This window comes from Pelodiscus sinensis, unplaced genomic scaffold, assembly GCF_049634645.1.
Source record: "Pelodiscus sinensis isolate JC-2024 unplaced genomic scaffold, ASM4963464v1 ctg34, whole genome shotgun sequence".
NCBI classification, from domain to species: Eukaryota; Metazoa; Chordata; order Testudines; family Trionychidae; genus Pelodiscus; species Pelodiscus sinensis.
Window position 1 is genome coordinate 5,629,765 of NW_027465849.1, and position 14,878 is coordinate 5,644,642.

Genomic DNA, 14,878 nt, shown 5'->3' on the forward strand with positions numbered 1-14,878 from the left:
GGAACTACAGCTCCCAGGAGGCCAGGCGACGGATATCCGGTGGGAGGGGGCAAGGGGGAAGAAGCGGAGGGGGAAGAAGACGGCCTGGGGGGGTCTGGCAGGGACGGAACTATCATGGTAAGGGGGGGGGGAGGGATGTGGGTCTGAGTCCCTGGCCCTGGGGGGAGGGGTGCCACTGGGAGACCCTGGGGGGGAGGGGATGTGGGTCTGTGTCCCTGGCCCTAGGGGGAGGGGTGCCACTGGGAGACCCTGGGGGGGAGGGGATGTGGGTCTGTGTCCCTGGCCCTGGGGGGAGGGGCGCCACTGGGAGACCCTGGGGGGGAGGGGATGTGGGTCTGAGTCCCTGGCCCTGGGGGGAGGGGCGCCACTGGGAGACCCTGGGGGGGAGGGGATGTGGGTCTGAGTCCCTGGCCCTGGGGGGAGGGGTGCCACTGGGAGACCCTGGGGGGGAGGGGATGTGGGTCTGAGTCCCTGGCCCTGGGGGGAGGGCCGCCACTGGGAGACCCTGGGGGGGAGGGGATGTGGGTCTGAGTCCCTGGCCCCAGGGGGAGGGGAACCCCTGGATGGGATGTGGACCATCATCCCTGGGGAAAGGGGAGTGTTGGTGCCCTCCAGGGGATGATTTGGGTCAGGCTCCCCAGTTCTGAGGTCTAAATAAGACTTTGTCCCTGCCAGGCGTGTGGGGCGCTGGGCTGGATGGTTCTATCCCTGAGGGTGGAGAAAGGCTCCTGTAGGGGAGGAATGGGAGTGAGTCTCCCTATCCTGGGAGGGGGCACGCTGTTGGGGTATATCCTCCCCCACTCCCGGGGAAGTAGGGAGCAGCTCCGGTGCCTGAGGAGGGAGACCCTTTGGGGGTATGATATTTGGCAGGCGAAGGGACTGGAGGTAGGCAAAAGAAGAAGGCTGGTACTGGGCCTGTTTTTGCAGAGCTGTAATTCTGACCAAGCTCTTATAACTGTGAGGGCTGTGCACAGGTGTTGTTCAGGCTCTGCGGCTTGTTAGTCTTTAAAGTGCTACATAGTCCTGTATTTTGTTGCGGCTATCTCTGGTGAGGGATGCAGTAGCTGTTTATTCATGTATCCCTCACCTATGACCAGCTGATCACAGAAATTTTCCTCCTCTTTAAGGAGCAAGATTAGGAGGCTCGGAGTCCTAGTCCCAGTCGTCTTTATGAATTCCGGGGGGCCATGCGGTGTAGCTTTGTGGCAAATGGGGACATCTTAGATGCTCTCAGATTTGGGCTGATATTACCATCGAACTAAGACAAACTCCCCTTGAGTGGCCCTGTCTGACCTAGTCTGATGGAACAGGGGATCCATAATAACATGCAGTCACTTCTGTGCCTAGCCGAGTGGTTCCAATTTATTATGGGCTGAGTGAGCCAAAGCTGTTGCCATCATGATCGGATGGTCACAAAAAACCCGCCAGCCTGTATAGGCTCCGCACTGGAGACTGAGAACTGAACTTTGTATGTGTATAATTGAACTGCAAAAGTTAGAGATGGAAAAACACTATTTAATTCAATAAAGACAAATGCAATATACTCCACTTAAGGAACAATCAGTTGCACACATACAAAATGGGAAGTGACTGCCTAGGGAGGAGTATTGCAGAAAGGGATCTAGGGTTCATAGTGTACCACAAGCTAAATATGAGTCAACAATGTGACACTTGCAAAAAAAAAAAAAAAATTCTAGGATGTATTAACAGGAGTGTTGGAAGCAAGATATGAGAAGTAATTCCTCTCTACTCTGTGCTGATTAGGTCTCAGCTGGAGTATTGTGTCCAGTTCAGGAAAGATGTGGCCAAATTGGAGAAGGCCCTGAGAAGATCAATAAAAATGATGAAAGGTTTAGAAAACATGACCTATGAGGGAAGACTGAAAGAATATGTTTAGTTTGGAAAAGAGAAGACTGAGAGGGGATCGCAGTTTTCAAGTACTTAAAAGGTTGTTACAAAGAGAAGGGAGAAACATTATTCTCTTCAACCTCTGATGATAGGACAAGAAGCAATGGGCTTAAATTGCTGGAGGAGAGGTTTATGCTGGACGTTAGGAAAAACTCTCTTAACTGTCACTGGAATAAATTGCCTAGAGAGGTTGTGGAATCTCCATCTTTGTAGATTTTTAAGAGCAGGTTGGACAGGCACTTGTCAGGGATGATCTAAATCCTTCTGCGAGTGCACCTGATTACCTCTTAAGGTTCCTTCCAGTTCTAGTAGTCTATGAGTCTCCACTCCATTTCTCTGCAAATTCAGTTCATCTCCTGACGCCTGGACTGGTTGAAACATCCTAAGCCAGAGATACTTAATAGGCCGCATGCAGATCAAATGTGGCCCATCAGCTCATCTTAAAAACATATTTATAATTAAATTTGAGAACAGCGTTATGCTGCCTATCATTTGCCTGTCATTTCCTTAGTAAGTAACATACTGAATCTGAAATTCTTGTGAGAACATTGACCCTGCCTATTTTTTTCATTACTGATGGAAATGGAGCAAAAAATGATTGCAAATGGGAGCAACCATCATGAAGTCAACAGTGAAAACTGAGCTTTTAACACTAACAGCGGATTTTCTTTTTATTACGCCATCTCGTTGAAATGCAAAGTTTTTGGTTTTAGTATGCCAAGCCAGTACCGCAGTCTAAGGTCATCACTGTGAGGTACCATTTTAAATCCAAGCACAGTAATTTCAACTGAAGTCTTTGCGTCACTCTTCAGATGTCGTTCTCATAACATCAGTGACTGGACAGAAGAAAACAAGAACTGCTTTACTTCAGATAATGATGGTACTAACTAAAAAGAAAAGTGTTTTCCAGGATGCTGAGCTTGTGAAGGAGTCAGTGTTCCCTAAATCTTTTCCATCCACGTGTGAGTTTTTTCCATCCATGTGTGGAATAAATTGTGTGATGTGCACTGGGGCATGTGAAAATGTGCATCACCGATATAAACACAAAACCGAGCTGTGGGCACTCTGCTAATCAGGTGGACAGCACCTGACTTTCTTCTGTGCGGCCGCACAAACACAGTTTTCAGGAGTGCATGCGGGAGGAGCTTTTTGCTGGAGATAAAAACAAAGATGACGTTGCGAACACCACGTGAAGCAAGTTTCCAATCTGATTCCATGATGATATGAAGATTGGAGGTAATTTACAAGCATTGTTTATCAGCATTGCTTTCAGACTGAAAACCATCAGAAACATCTCTCTTGCAGTAGAGAACTCAAGCTTAGTTCAGTTGATGCTGCCCCGCTATCTCTCTGTGTTATAGTTTTATGACGGTGACATTTTCAAGAAGAGTTTTTGTGCTTAATACCATGGGAACCTATGCAGGAGAGAGCGTTTCTGAAAAAGTAACAGGCTTTGTTGAAAAAGTCTGCGGAAAGTTAATGTGCCTGTAACAGATGGAGGTTCCTCCATGAGAGAGAAAGGAAAGGGCTTTGCTTCATGTTTGCCTTCGTTAAATACACTTCATTGCATCATTCTCCAGACCGTCCTTTGCGTTGAGCTGTCTGGAAACTTGGGAGAAAAATGAATATTGTGACAAGATTAGTAAACTGCCTGTGCTCAACGTCTAGCTTGCAACGTCCGTCTTTTGACAGCTGAAGTTTTGTTTGTTTGGGGTGGGGGGTTGTCAGCCTTCTGCGCAACTAGCCGCCTCATCATAACATTCTCCAACCGACCTGCATGTGGATTTCATTGAGCACCACCATGTGGCTTCCCTTTGCCTTCCTTAGGCTGTGAAATCACCTCCCCAGCAGATCTGATGATTGGGAAATGAATCCTGGTTAGCACCGGCCAATGCTTGTGAGTTGTTGAAAGGCGGGTGTGTCGCTCTGCAGCCCGGCACTCAGGGCCCTGGTGTGTAATGCGGGTTTCTCTTGCTCCACTTGCTTCAGACTAGCGGTTTTCGTCACAGGTTGCTCCAAATCAGACCTGGTAAGGCGCTGAAGCCACGTCCCCAGGCAGGACCTGAACTGCCCAGCTATGGCCAATCTTTCTGGCCCCAAAACCTTCCCAACCGAAGCTTAATGGGAGCTGCTGGGTCTCCGTGAAACATTTTGCCTTTGATGAGCTCTTGTTTTGGTGAACTTGTTCCTGCAGAGTCTGCGTGTTCCCTCCCCGCTAACCTCCTGGCTAACGCGCCAGAGAATCCTCCCCTCAGCTGCCGCTCCGCCGGTGCGTCTTCCTGGGGGTCAAAAAAGTGAATCAGATGCCAGGGCCACCCGCCTGGCACCTCTCCCCAGCCGGAACCTCTTAGGACTGGAAACCATCGGCCTCCCAGCGGCACTGCCATCTGAGAACAGGGCAGGAAGGTCTCCCCATTCGGATCCGTTCTCTCGGCTGCCTGGCCCTTTGCTCCAGCCCAGGCAGACCCTAGCACGCTCTGTCCAAGCTCAACACCAAATCTCTTCACCACCGAACGAGCCCGCTCCGATGGTTGTTGGAGGAAGCAGGTGGGAGTCTCGTTGACTTGTCACTGCCTGATGTCACCTACGGACTCCTCCCTCTGGGCATAGTCAAGGCTGTTCTGAGCCAAGTATGTGAATGTGGAGAACTGGCGGATGAGATGTGGGGGCTGGTTCCAGTCCCTTCAGCGTGGTGGGAGCGGCAGGAAGTAATGGTCACACTAAAGAGATGGTTTTCTCCCTTGTTGCCTCCTTGCAAAAGGTGCCTGATGCAGGTAGGGGCTGCAGTCCCTGCGGAATAGCTGTTCTCTTTTCTCCGTGCACAGTCAACCTGTGGAACTCCTTGCCAGAGGATGCGGTGAAGGCTAGAACTTTTAACTGGGTTCAAAAAAGAGCTAGATAGATTCATGGAGGTGAGGTCCATCAATGGCTATTAGCCAGGATAGGTAAGAATGGTGTCCCTGGCCTCTGTTTCTCTGGAAGTGGGTGATGTAGTTTGCCTGAGTAACTACAGGCGACTGGGGAGGGATCGTGTGAGGTTTACCGGTTGTGATCCCTCCCTCTGAGGCATCTGGTATAGGCCCCTGTTTGCAGAGAGGACGCTGGACTAGATGGACCTTGGGTCAGAGCCGGTCTGACCATTCTTATGCGCCTGCCCTTGATGTTGCTAGCAATTGTTTCAGCCTGGCCCCTGGTGCTCAGAAATCTCCGGGATACAGAGGTTGGCTCGGTGTGGCCACTGCTGGGTCTAGCTGGTCTGTCTGAGGCCATCGGTTGTCTGAGTGAGTTGCGATGCCTCCCGGGGCGGGGGGGGCACTGGGCAGTGATGGGGTTTGCCTGGTGTGGGATCTGAACCCAGAGCTGGTGCCGTTTGCTGGGGGCCCGTGTGTTGGTGCAGAGCCGAGCAGCAAGAGGCCGTGGGCGACAGCAGGGTTCCTCGGGCAGAGTCGTCCACATGTCTGTGAGTGGTCTGGCTGGGGGGGGTGGTGTCGTTGGACCAGCTGGGAGGGGAGATCGAGTGTGGAAAAGTGGTCGCCTCTTCACGAGCTCTTCTTCCCTTCCTTCGCTCGGGTGAGTGGGGTGCTGCTGGGACACAGGTCAAAACAGTGTTCCCGGGCGTCCGTTCTCTCCGCCACTGATTGACTGTGGTTCCTTGGTCATGTCCTTGCCCCTCCCCATTCTACCTGCCAAATGGGGCAATGGCTGTTTCCAGCTGGTGGCGTGAGGGTTGGCGACAACGCATGAAGGAGTCTGAGGTCTCCGAGTGCTGGATCCCAGCAAAGTTTAAGGGAAAATGAGCTGAAAATGTGGGAGAGTCCCTAGCTCGGTCTGGCTGCTGGCAAGAGACTTGGCAATGAGCCAGATGCCCCAGTGGGTCCCTGCGGCTGGCTGGCTCTGGGCTGGAGCTGTACCAGCTGCTCGGCCGGATTTCCTCTGAGCAAGCCCTTTCCCCTGGCTCAGCAGAACACTGGACCCTGTGGGCAGCGTGCCTGGCTCACGCCCTTCCTGGCAGTGTGCTGCGGCCGCGCCCGGGGAAGAGCGATCTTCCATGACCTCTCCCGCTCTGCGGCTTGTTCCTAGATTCCCAGGCCTGCCAGGACAGTTGTGATCCCAGGCCGTTCCCAGCGCGGATCTTTCAGAGAGGCACCCAGACACGGTGGGAGCTGGAGAATCCACCCCAGCCCTCGGTGGGTTGCTCCCTGGCGAGTTCCTTTCCCTCTTTAAAACAGACACATTCGGACTGGAACTCAGGTGTGGCTGTTCGGCGTCCAGCCGCGGGGTTGTGTTTGCCCTGTCCGTGCTCGGCTGAATTCCCCGTGTCGGTGCCAAGACACTGACCAAGTCCCCCCGTCGCCTTGTTTTCTGTTCCGTACGTGGAGCTCCTGGAGACTGTCCTGACAAGGCAGGCTTTCTAACCCTTTGAGCGTTCCTGTGGCTCTTCTCTGGCTCTTCAGTTTCTCAACCTCCTCCTCGAATTGTGGGCGCCGAAACTGGAGACAGGGTCCCGGCAGCGCTCGCACCAGGGCCAAACGCAGATGTAAAACCTCCTCTCTGCGCCTACGTGCCGCCCCCCTTGCTGCATCCCAGCAGCTCTTGGCCACAGCGTCTTTTGGGGCTTGTGTTCACTGATTCTCCTCCCTCCCCCGAGTCTTTCCGAGTCACAGGGTCGAGGGCCGTGAGACCCCAGAGCTGCTCTGTAAGCCGTGATCTCTCTGGCTTGGGTGTCACGGTGCGGAAGGGGGGGGTCCTGGTGATGGGAGGCAGCCCTCAGGAACGGAAGGGGCGGGGGGGACCCACACGTGCCTGGCTTATGTGGGGGAAGGAGGCTAAGCCCAGCAGGGGAATAGACAAACTGTGCTGGGGCTTCTCCCACGCTGGGCACCCCTGCACCAGCGCCTCTGTTATCTGCCCCACGCACAGCCTGGCAGAAAGGGCGGGGTGGGAGGGGGCGCGTCCGGGACGTGTTGTCTCTGGGCACAGGCGTGGGAGCTCGGTGGCTGGTTGGGGGCGGCGCCCGCTGCAGATGCCGTGTTCTGAGGCTGTTCTGCCCCTCTCCTCCAGGAGATGCCCTGGGAGCAGGAGATCTGCCCTGTGCTCTCCCCTACCGCCTGGTCTCATTCTGGCTGTCCCTAGAAAGGGCCAGGCAATGCGACCCAAGCTCTAGGGATCTTAGACCCCGGCTGGGGCAGTCTGCCAGGGGGAAAACGCCATGAAGCGGGGGCGGGGGGGCTGCTGGGACGTAGAGCAGCGCCCATGTCACTGGTGGAGAATAGCGTCCCGGGGGAGCTTGGCTCCCGCCCCGTACGCTGCGACTGCTGGCGAAGACACACCTGGGGCTCTCGGAGGCCCCCTCCGACGCACCCCTCTAAGCTACGCGGCATCCGGAGTCTCCGCAGCTCCATCTCCCTAAAGCAGCAGCCCCCAGACTGTGCCCGGCCAAGGCAGCACTGGCAGCTGCTGCTGCTCAGCCGTCGTGTTTATGACGTGCCGGAGATGGGGCCCCGTGGTGCAAGGTGCTGTACAAATGGTGGTGGGCAGCCCCTGCCCCAAAGAGCCTGCCGTTGAAATAGACCAGACCGAGCCGGGGGGTAGAGCAGGAATAGGGGGATGGCAGCAAAGGGCCACGTCCGAGCTGTGATTTTGGGTGGGTGGGATCAGTCGGGAGGGGATCAGCGAAATGGAAGGAGGAGGGGAATTGATGAATCAATTCACTGGGTCCCCTAACGTTTAACCGGTTAACTGACTAACCGAGATCCCGGGCACGGGACCGCTTGAGCACCACTGGAGCAGTTCCCCGCTGGCTCCCGGCCCCAGTCCTGGGACTGCAAGTGGCAGCAGGGTGTGGGCCGGGGGCTGCTCCTGGGCACTAGTTAACCATTCCCTGGTTAGCATCGCCCGGTCGGAGTGATGTTTGCTGGATAACTGGTTACCTGTTCACATCCCTAGGGTGAATGGGGCCGAGGGGGAGAGGGCGTTCAGCCAGTCATCCCAGGGCAGAGAAGTCTGCACCAAACAGCAGAGAATTCCGGGACTAGCTAAAGGTCCCTGCATTGGCGGCTCGCTCCCAGGCGTCCGTGGCGCACCCCTGCGGCTGGGCGGAGGTCTCCGGCAGGGCCCGCGGTGGGGAGGGCTTGGCGGGCTGTCCGTAATGCCCTCCCTGCTGCTCTCTGTGCAGATTCGCTTCATCCTCATCCAGAACCGGGCCGGCAAGACGCGCCTGGCCAAGTGGTACATGCAGTTTGACGACGACGAGAAGCAGAAGCTCATCGAGGAGGTGCATGCCGTGGTGACAGTGCGCGACGCGAAGCACACCAACTTCGTGGAGGTAAGGCGTCCCGGCGTGCCCAACCCCCGGGGCCCGGGCAGGGCCTCTGAGGCTGCTGCAGGAGTAATCCCGCCCCGTCTGGCCTACTCCTTCAGTTTATACCAACCTTGGCCTTGGAGAGCTCGCTGCTGGGGCTGCTCCCAGTGCTGCATGCTCCTAGCCGGTCTAGGGGGAGTGTATCTCAGCTGCCGAGAACCAGCCGTCAGCTGCTCAGCCTGCGGTCCCCTTGAGCGAGGAGCCAGCTCAGCCGTTTGCAACACGCCCAGCCAGACTCGCGATCCTCTGGGTGTCTCTTCTGCCACAAGCCGCTGACGCCTCATCTCCTAGGAGTCACTCCGCTCAGCCTGATGGGCAGAGGGGCCGCTCCGAGGCTCTACCCATTAGGCCACACTGTCTCCGTGTCCGTCCTGTTGAGAGCCGATGAGATGGACACAGACAGTGTGGTCTAATGGGTGGAGTCCTGGAGCGGGACTCAAGGGAACTTGGAGTCTGTTCCTGGCTGTGTCCTGGCCTGCTGGGTGCAGTTCAGCCATTCACTGCCTCAGTTTCCCCATGTGTACAATGGAAATCCGACGGCCCTTCCTTCCTAGAGCACTCAGAGGTCTGTGGGGGGAAGCGCTAGGCTAGAGTGAGGGATGATTCTGTACAGTTGGGTGTCGCCATCAAGACGGTGGACCCCTTGGACTCCATGACGGGTAGCTCTGTGGAGGAAGCCAGCAGAAGTTGGCGGTGTGTGTGGGGGGGGGTGTCGATCCGGGGCACCTCAGTGGGCCGCCCGGACGCCAGCTGCGGCTCTTCTCTCTTCTAGTTCCGAAACTTTAAGATCATCTACCGGCGCTACGCGGGACTGTACTTCTGCATCTGCGTGGACGTGAACGACAACAACCTGGCCTACCTGGAGGCCATCCATAACTTTGTGGAGGTGAGCGCTGCCCGCCCCTTCGTGCTGTGTCGTGGGCTGGTCCTTCCTGCTGGCTCCTCCGGGCATCTGCTTTTAACAGCCCCTCTCTGTGCTGGCCGGATGTAAAGATGGTGCCTTGTCCTCCAGGTGGAATGGGGTTCTGTGTGTTAAAGGGGCAGGGGGAAGCACTTGCGCGTTATAGCAGATCCCTCTGGCTGTAAGGCATCCCCTTTTAGGGACCCTTTCCTGAGCAGAGGCAGGGTCCCGCCCAGGAAGCGGAAACAAGCGATAAGGTTGGAACAGCTGACCCAGGGACAAGACTGGCTCGTCCCACATCCGGGCTGGCTGTGGCTGGGTCCCGGATGTGGTTCCGGGGGCGGAGCTCTGCAGGCGATCCGGCCGGATTCGCTCAGTGATCCCTCGCGGCTCTGACCGGGAGGTGGCCCGATCTCTGAAACCCACCTCTCCTTTCTCCCGGCCCAGGTTTTGAACGAGTATTTCCACAACGTCTGCGAACTCGACCTGGTCTTCAACTTCTACAAGGTGAGCTCAGCCTGGAGCAGCACCTGGGGCCAGCCGCTCCGCCGTGCGCTGTGCCGGCTGGACCGGGGGGCCCTTTCGCGGCACGCAGGGACTCTGACAAAGATAGCGGGGTGGGTAATGGATTGAACGTGAGCTCCCGGTGTGTCCCTGGCCTGGTCAGCAGGGGGCTCTCGCAGGGGACGGGGGAGGATCCATAGAAGCAGGGTGCTGTTAGAGGTTCTTTTCCCTCTGTATTTGGTCCTGGGGTGATCACTGCTGAAATCCTGGGTCTGTTGCCCACAATTCAAGGAGGATGTTGATAAATTGCAGAGGGATCCGAGAATGATGCAGGGGTTAGAGAATACGCCTCGTCGTGCCAGTGCTCCCTGAATCTCGCTTACCAAAGAGATGGTTAGGCAATGACATGGTTCCCTCTGTCAGTACCTGCACCGGGAACGAATATTGAATAACGAACAGGCTTCTCAGCTTGACAGGGAGGGGTCTGTCACAGTTCAGTGGACAGGAGCTGAAGCTAGACATCTTCAACCTGGAAATACAGTGTCAGTTTTTAGCAGGTAGAGGAATTCACATCAGAGCCACTGACCAAGGGGCTGTGGTGGATTCTCTATCGCTGGCCATTTTAAAATCAAGATGGGACTTTTTTAAAGAGATCTGCCCAGGGAATTATTCTGGGGCTGTTCTCTGACCTGCATCATGCTGGGGGATCAGACGAGATGATCGGCCTTGAAATCTATGAATCCTTGGGGCGGAGGGAGGTTTAAACGCGTTAGGAACAGCCCTTGTGGCGGATGATTCTTGCAGCTTTGTGGGGCAGCTTCCACGCAGCCCTGTGGCCTCCCGTGTAACCATCCGATGCTGCAGGGAGATACCATCGAGCAGGGCTGTTGCTCTCAGCAGCTTTCTCCAGAGCTTGGAGGGTAGACCAGTTTCCCCCTGTGGATTACGGGACTTTCGAGGGCTGGAGTGTGGCAGGGAAGAGGTGAAGCATGCTGTGCTGGTCCCTATTTGACGGCTAAGGACCATTTGTCAGGCCTCCGTGTCAGGGATGTAAAAAGGTGACCATGTAACCACTCACATCCTAGCGTTTACACACGCCGCGGGCTCTGCAGGATACAGATTGGCAGCCCTAGCGTGTGAGCTGCGGCAGGGGGGCAGGGCTGGGCCCTCCATGGGCAGGTGCTGTTCCAGCCGGCCAGAGCAGCCCTTGCCTGCGGTGGCTCTGCAGGAAACAGGAACCGGTAAACATTCCCCACTATACCTGAGGCTTACCAGCTCACCTTTTCCATCCCTACTCAGTACCGCGAGGGCCCCCGGAGTAGCGCAGAGCTCCTGGGGGAAGGTGCACGTCCCAGTCTTTCTCCCCTCCCGGGCCTGGTCACAGCATTTTCCTTGGAAAGGCTTTTCGGTGCCACTTGATGGAAGCACCAAGGGGCTCCGTGCTGGGCTGCCCGTACGCCGGAGAGCTCCGAGAGGGAGGGGCTGTGCTCCGTGACCTGCCCGAAGCGGCCCTTTGTGCGTCTGGCTCACAGGCGGTCCGTTCTCGTGGCAGGTTTACACCGTGGTGGACGAGATGTTTCTGGCCGGTGAGATCCGCGAGACGAGCCAAACGAAAGTCCTGAAGCAGCTGCTGATGCTGCAGTCCTTGGAATGAGAGAACTGGATCAGATCAGCCCCATTCTGCCTTGAATCAGTGACTGTCTCAGCAAATTTAGCCACTCCCCAGCGGGGGCAGGGACACCCTCGCAAATGGATCAGAACCACAAGGTGAAAATTTCAGTCCCACCTCCCCACGCTCGAATGCGGCAGCTGAGATCCTGTGGTGGGTGGGTCAGTCTAACGCCAGAGCGCGACTGTATATACCCCCTTCCCCCAACACAACCGTCCCTGCGCCTGTATTTTGTCCCTCTGTTTAACCAGCGCACTATGCCCCTGCTCCCTTCGTGTCAGTGTGTTGTGCCGAGTCTGCGGTAGAACCGGGACCAGAAATCCGTGTTGCCCATTGGTGAGTGGCAGCCGCGCTGTATGGCCAGTGCCATGTTGAAATAAACCGTCTGTGAAACACGCCTTCCTGCCTGGCGGTGTCTGAAGGGCCTGGCGGAAGCCGGAGGGAGGGAGCGAAGGCGGGTTCCTGCAGGTACATAAGGCTCTGGGGTGCATGTTGGGTGTTGCTGTCCGGCATTGACAGCAGCTCACGTTCTCTGTGACCTCAGTCTCCCATGGCCCCTGACGGTTCAACAGCACAGACTGTCACCCGAGCTGGTGTGGAAGGATGTACGTGGGGTCGGGGGTAGGTTCCCCCCCATGGAAAAATGATTTTGACTAAATTATGGAAAATCTTGGCAGTCTGCCCCCTGAATTTTTCTCCCCCCCCCCCCCCCCCCCAAACTATTTCAATTCTGAAATGCTGCTGTGGTGCTTCATGGGAGTTGTAGTTCAGGCACCTTAAGCTTCCATTCTCCCCAGAGGCTAAGCTCCCTGCTTGGACTACCACTCCCATGATGCAGCAGAGTCTTCTCTTGAAGGGAGGCCGTGCATCATGGGAGTTGTAGTTCAGGCACCTTAAGCTTCCATTCTCCCCAGAGGCTAAGCTCCCTGCTTGGACTACCACTCCCATGATGCACCAGAGTCTTCTCTTGAAGGGAGGCCATGCATCATGGGAGAGAGTTTTTTGAGCTAAGAATTACAGCCAGGAGAGTTCAGCCCTGAAATGGCAACTGTTCCTTTCCCCGCTGGGCTCCCCAGCCAGACTCAGTGGCTCCATGTCGTGTTGGGAGCTCTCGTGTAACCAGCAGATGCTGCAGGGAGATACCGTAGACCAGAGCTGTTGCTCTCGGCAGCTTTCTCCAGAGCGTGGAGGAATTTCCCCGGGCTCTCGGGAGAGGCTGCTGGAGCCGTTCTCAGTCGGGAGCGGTTGTGTCCCCTTGGCCTGATTCGTTTTCGGAAGGTCCGTTCTCTCACCACGCGTGACACTTGCAGTGATCCGCTGCTCCGTCTCCACTGGACCCACGCTGGGCTAACAGCTCACCGGTGCCTTGAGCCCAGCACCCTGTATGAGACACGCAGCAGCCTGGAGCCTTGGTCATGGTCATGGCTGAGTCATGGCTCCGGCGCCCCTGGTGTGTGGAGCTGTGCGAGCACCCTACCAGAGGGGCGGTGCCCGCTGCTTCTGACGTGCGAGTTGCTACTCTCAGTCCAAAAAAACCCTTCCAAACCAACCTGCAGTGTGAAACTGCTGAGCTGGGATTCACGTGCAAATCGGACACACTCCAAAGGTTTAAATAAAAACATGGAAGGGCTCTCACGTTACAATGGGAAGTTTCCATGTCCGGTACCCTCCTTCCCCTTACTGCTGGAGAAGCACCACGCCCACTCTGATTTAATTAGCGCTGATGTCACACTCCCATCTCTGTATCCCTCCCTTTTTTCTTCAAGCATCCGAGGAAGTGAGCTGTATCTCCCAAAAGCTTATGCCCGAGTACATCTGTGGGTCTTGAAAGTGACCTGGGATTCCTTGTTACTGCTAGCAATGGAACCCATCTCTCGTGTGTCCCAGTCTGGTGCTGTATTCATTAGGCATCACTGCCTCTCCCTCATTGCTGCCGCAGTACTCTGCCTCCAGCAACAGCTGGTGGGTATGTTTCTAGTGGGTCTCAGGGAGGCTGGTTCTTGGCCCTCTGCTATTTAACATTTGTATTAACGAGCTGGAAGAAAACATAAGATCAACGCTGATAAAGTTGGGAAATGACACACGAATTGGGGGAGCCAATGAGGAGGTCAGGTCGCTGATAGAGGGCAGCCTGCCTCACTTGGTAAACTGAGGGCAAGCAGCCTGCGTGTGCTTAATATGTCAGGAGAAACACATGCAGAAGCGAGATTCTACCCCAGGGAGGCAGTGACTCTGGAAAAGGGAATTAGCCAAACCTGAGCCCCCAACGTGATGCTGCAGCCAAAAAGGCAGATGCGAGTTTTGAGTAGGAGCGGAGAAGTGATTTTCCCCTCTGGATCTGGCCCTGGAGTAGCTGCTGCTGGAGTCCAGGGGGTGGGTGGATGATTTAAGAATGTAAATAAATTGGAGAGGGCTCAGGGAAGAGCCCCAGGAATGATCAAAGGCTTAGGAAAGCTGCCCTCCCGTGATAGCCTCAGGGAGCTCGGCATGTTTAGCATCACAGAGAGGAAGGGGTGACCTGCTTGGGGTCTCTGTGCCAATGCGGGGGGGGGGGGGGGACACAAATGTACAGTGATAGGCTCTTGGGTCCAGCCAAGACCAGTCTAACATGCTCTGATGGTTGAAAGTGGAAGGCAGACCTGCAGTTCTCAGACTCTAGAAAGTGGGTTGTGAGCAGTGTTCCCTGTAAGCTGAGCACTTGGACAGCCACACAGGAGAGATTTAAGTGCCACCTGCCCAGCTGATTAGCAGAGTGCCCACAGCCACCGACAGCTGGCAGCATGTTTCTACTGGTGGTGCACACCTGGACATCCCTCGGTGCATGTAACAAAATTTATTCTGCACACACGAAACAAATTAGAACACTAGTTGCTCCCCTGTTTTAGTCGGGTTGCCAGGGCTGGCGTTGGCCCTCAGCTAGTGTAGGGCCCAAACCCCCCCAGCCTCACCATGTCGGGCCCCACCACTAGGGGCTCAGGCTTTAGTTTCAGCCCTGAGCAGTGGGGCTCAGGTTACAAGCCCCCGGCCCAGGGATGAGACCTTTGGGCTTTGCCCCCATCCCATCCATGGTGGCAGGGCTTGGCCAGGCTTCGGCTTCGATCCCCCCTCCTGGGGGAGGTGGCGTGATTTTAGTTCTGGGGGGGGAGGTTGCAGCACGATGAAGTTTGAGGGCCCCCCCTGAGCTAGACAGATTCATGTGGAAAACGAGGCCCACGCTTGTAACGGGCAAGATTCACCAAGGCTCTGGAGTCTCCAGCACAGGCCGTTTTAAAGCCACGACTGGATGTTTTCTCTGAAAGGTCAGCTGGAGCCCCGGGGTGTCCAACGCGCCGGCCACTAGCCCCAGGTGGCGCTTTGGCTGGTTGAGTGGGGCTAGTTTGCTTCAACACTGGGTGGACCCCACGGCTTGGGACCAGTCAAGGGCGTCCTGGGCTCCCCGGGGGGCAGACCAGAGGGTCACAACGGGCACTTGGAAGCCGTGACGTCACCTGGGACGCTTCACAGGAGCGGGGAGACCGGGAGAGTTGAGGCCGCA

At 56.0% G+C, this 14,878-nt stretch overlaps 1 protein-coding gene across 1 annotated transcript; it reads left to right on the forward strand.

The window, feature by feature from the left end:
• AP2S1 (adaptor related protein complex 2 subunit sigma 1) lies at positions 1-11,741 on the forward strand. Its single transcript, XM_075915114.1, has 5 exons — positions 1-117; positions 8,084-8,233; positions 9,042-9,155; positions 9,618-9,677; positions 11,227-11,741. The coding sequence occupies exons 1-5, from the start codon at positions 115-117 to the stop codon at positions 11,326-11,328; spliced, it is 429 nt and encodes a 142-aa protein (XP_075771229.1). The 5' UTR covers positions 1-114; the 3' UTR covers positions 11,329-11,741.
• The last annotated feature ends 3,137 nt before the right edge of the window (positions 11,742-14,878 follow it).

Bases quoted from the DNA above. Each gene is read 5' to 3' on its own strand.
- AP2S1 (XM_075915114.1), top strand. The intron at 9,156-9,617 runs GTGAGCGCTGCC...CTCCCGGCCCAG, and splicing joins CCATCCATAACTTTGTGGAG to GTTTTGAACGAGTATTTCCA. The intron at 9,678-11,226 runs GTGAGCTCAGCC...TTCTCGTGGCAG, and splicing joins TGGTCTTCAACTTCTACAAG to GTTTACACCGTGGTGGACGA.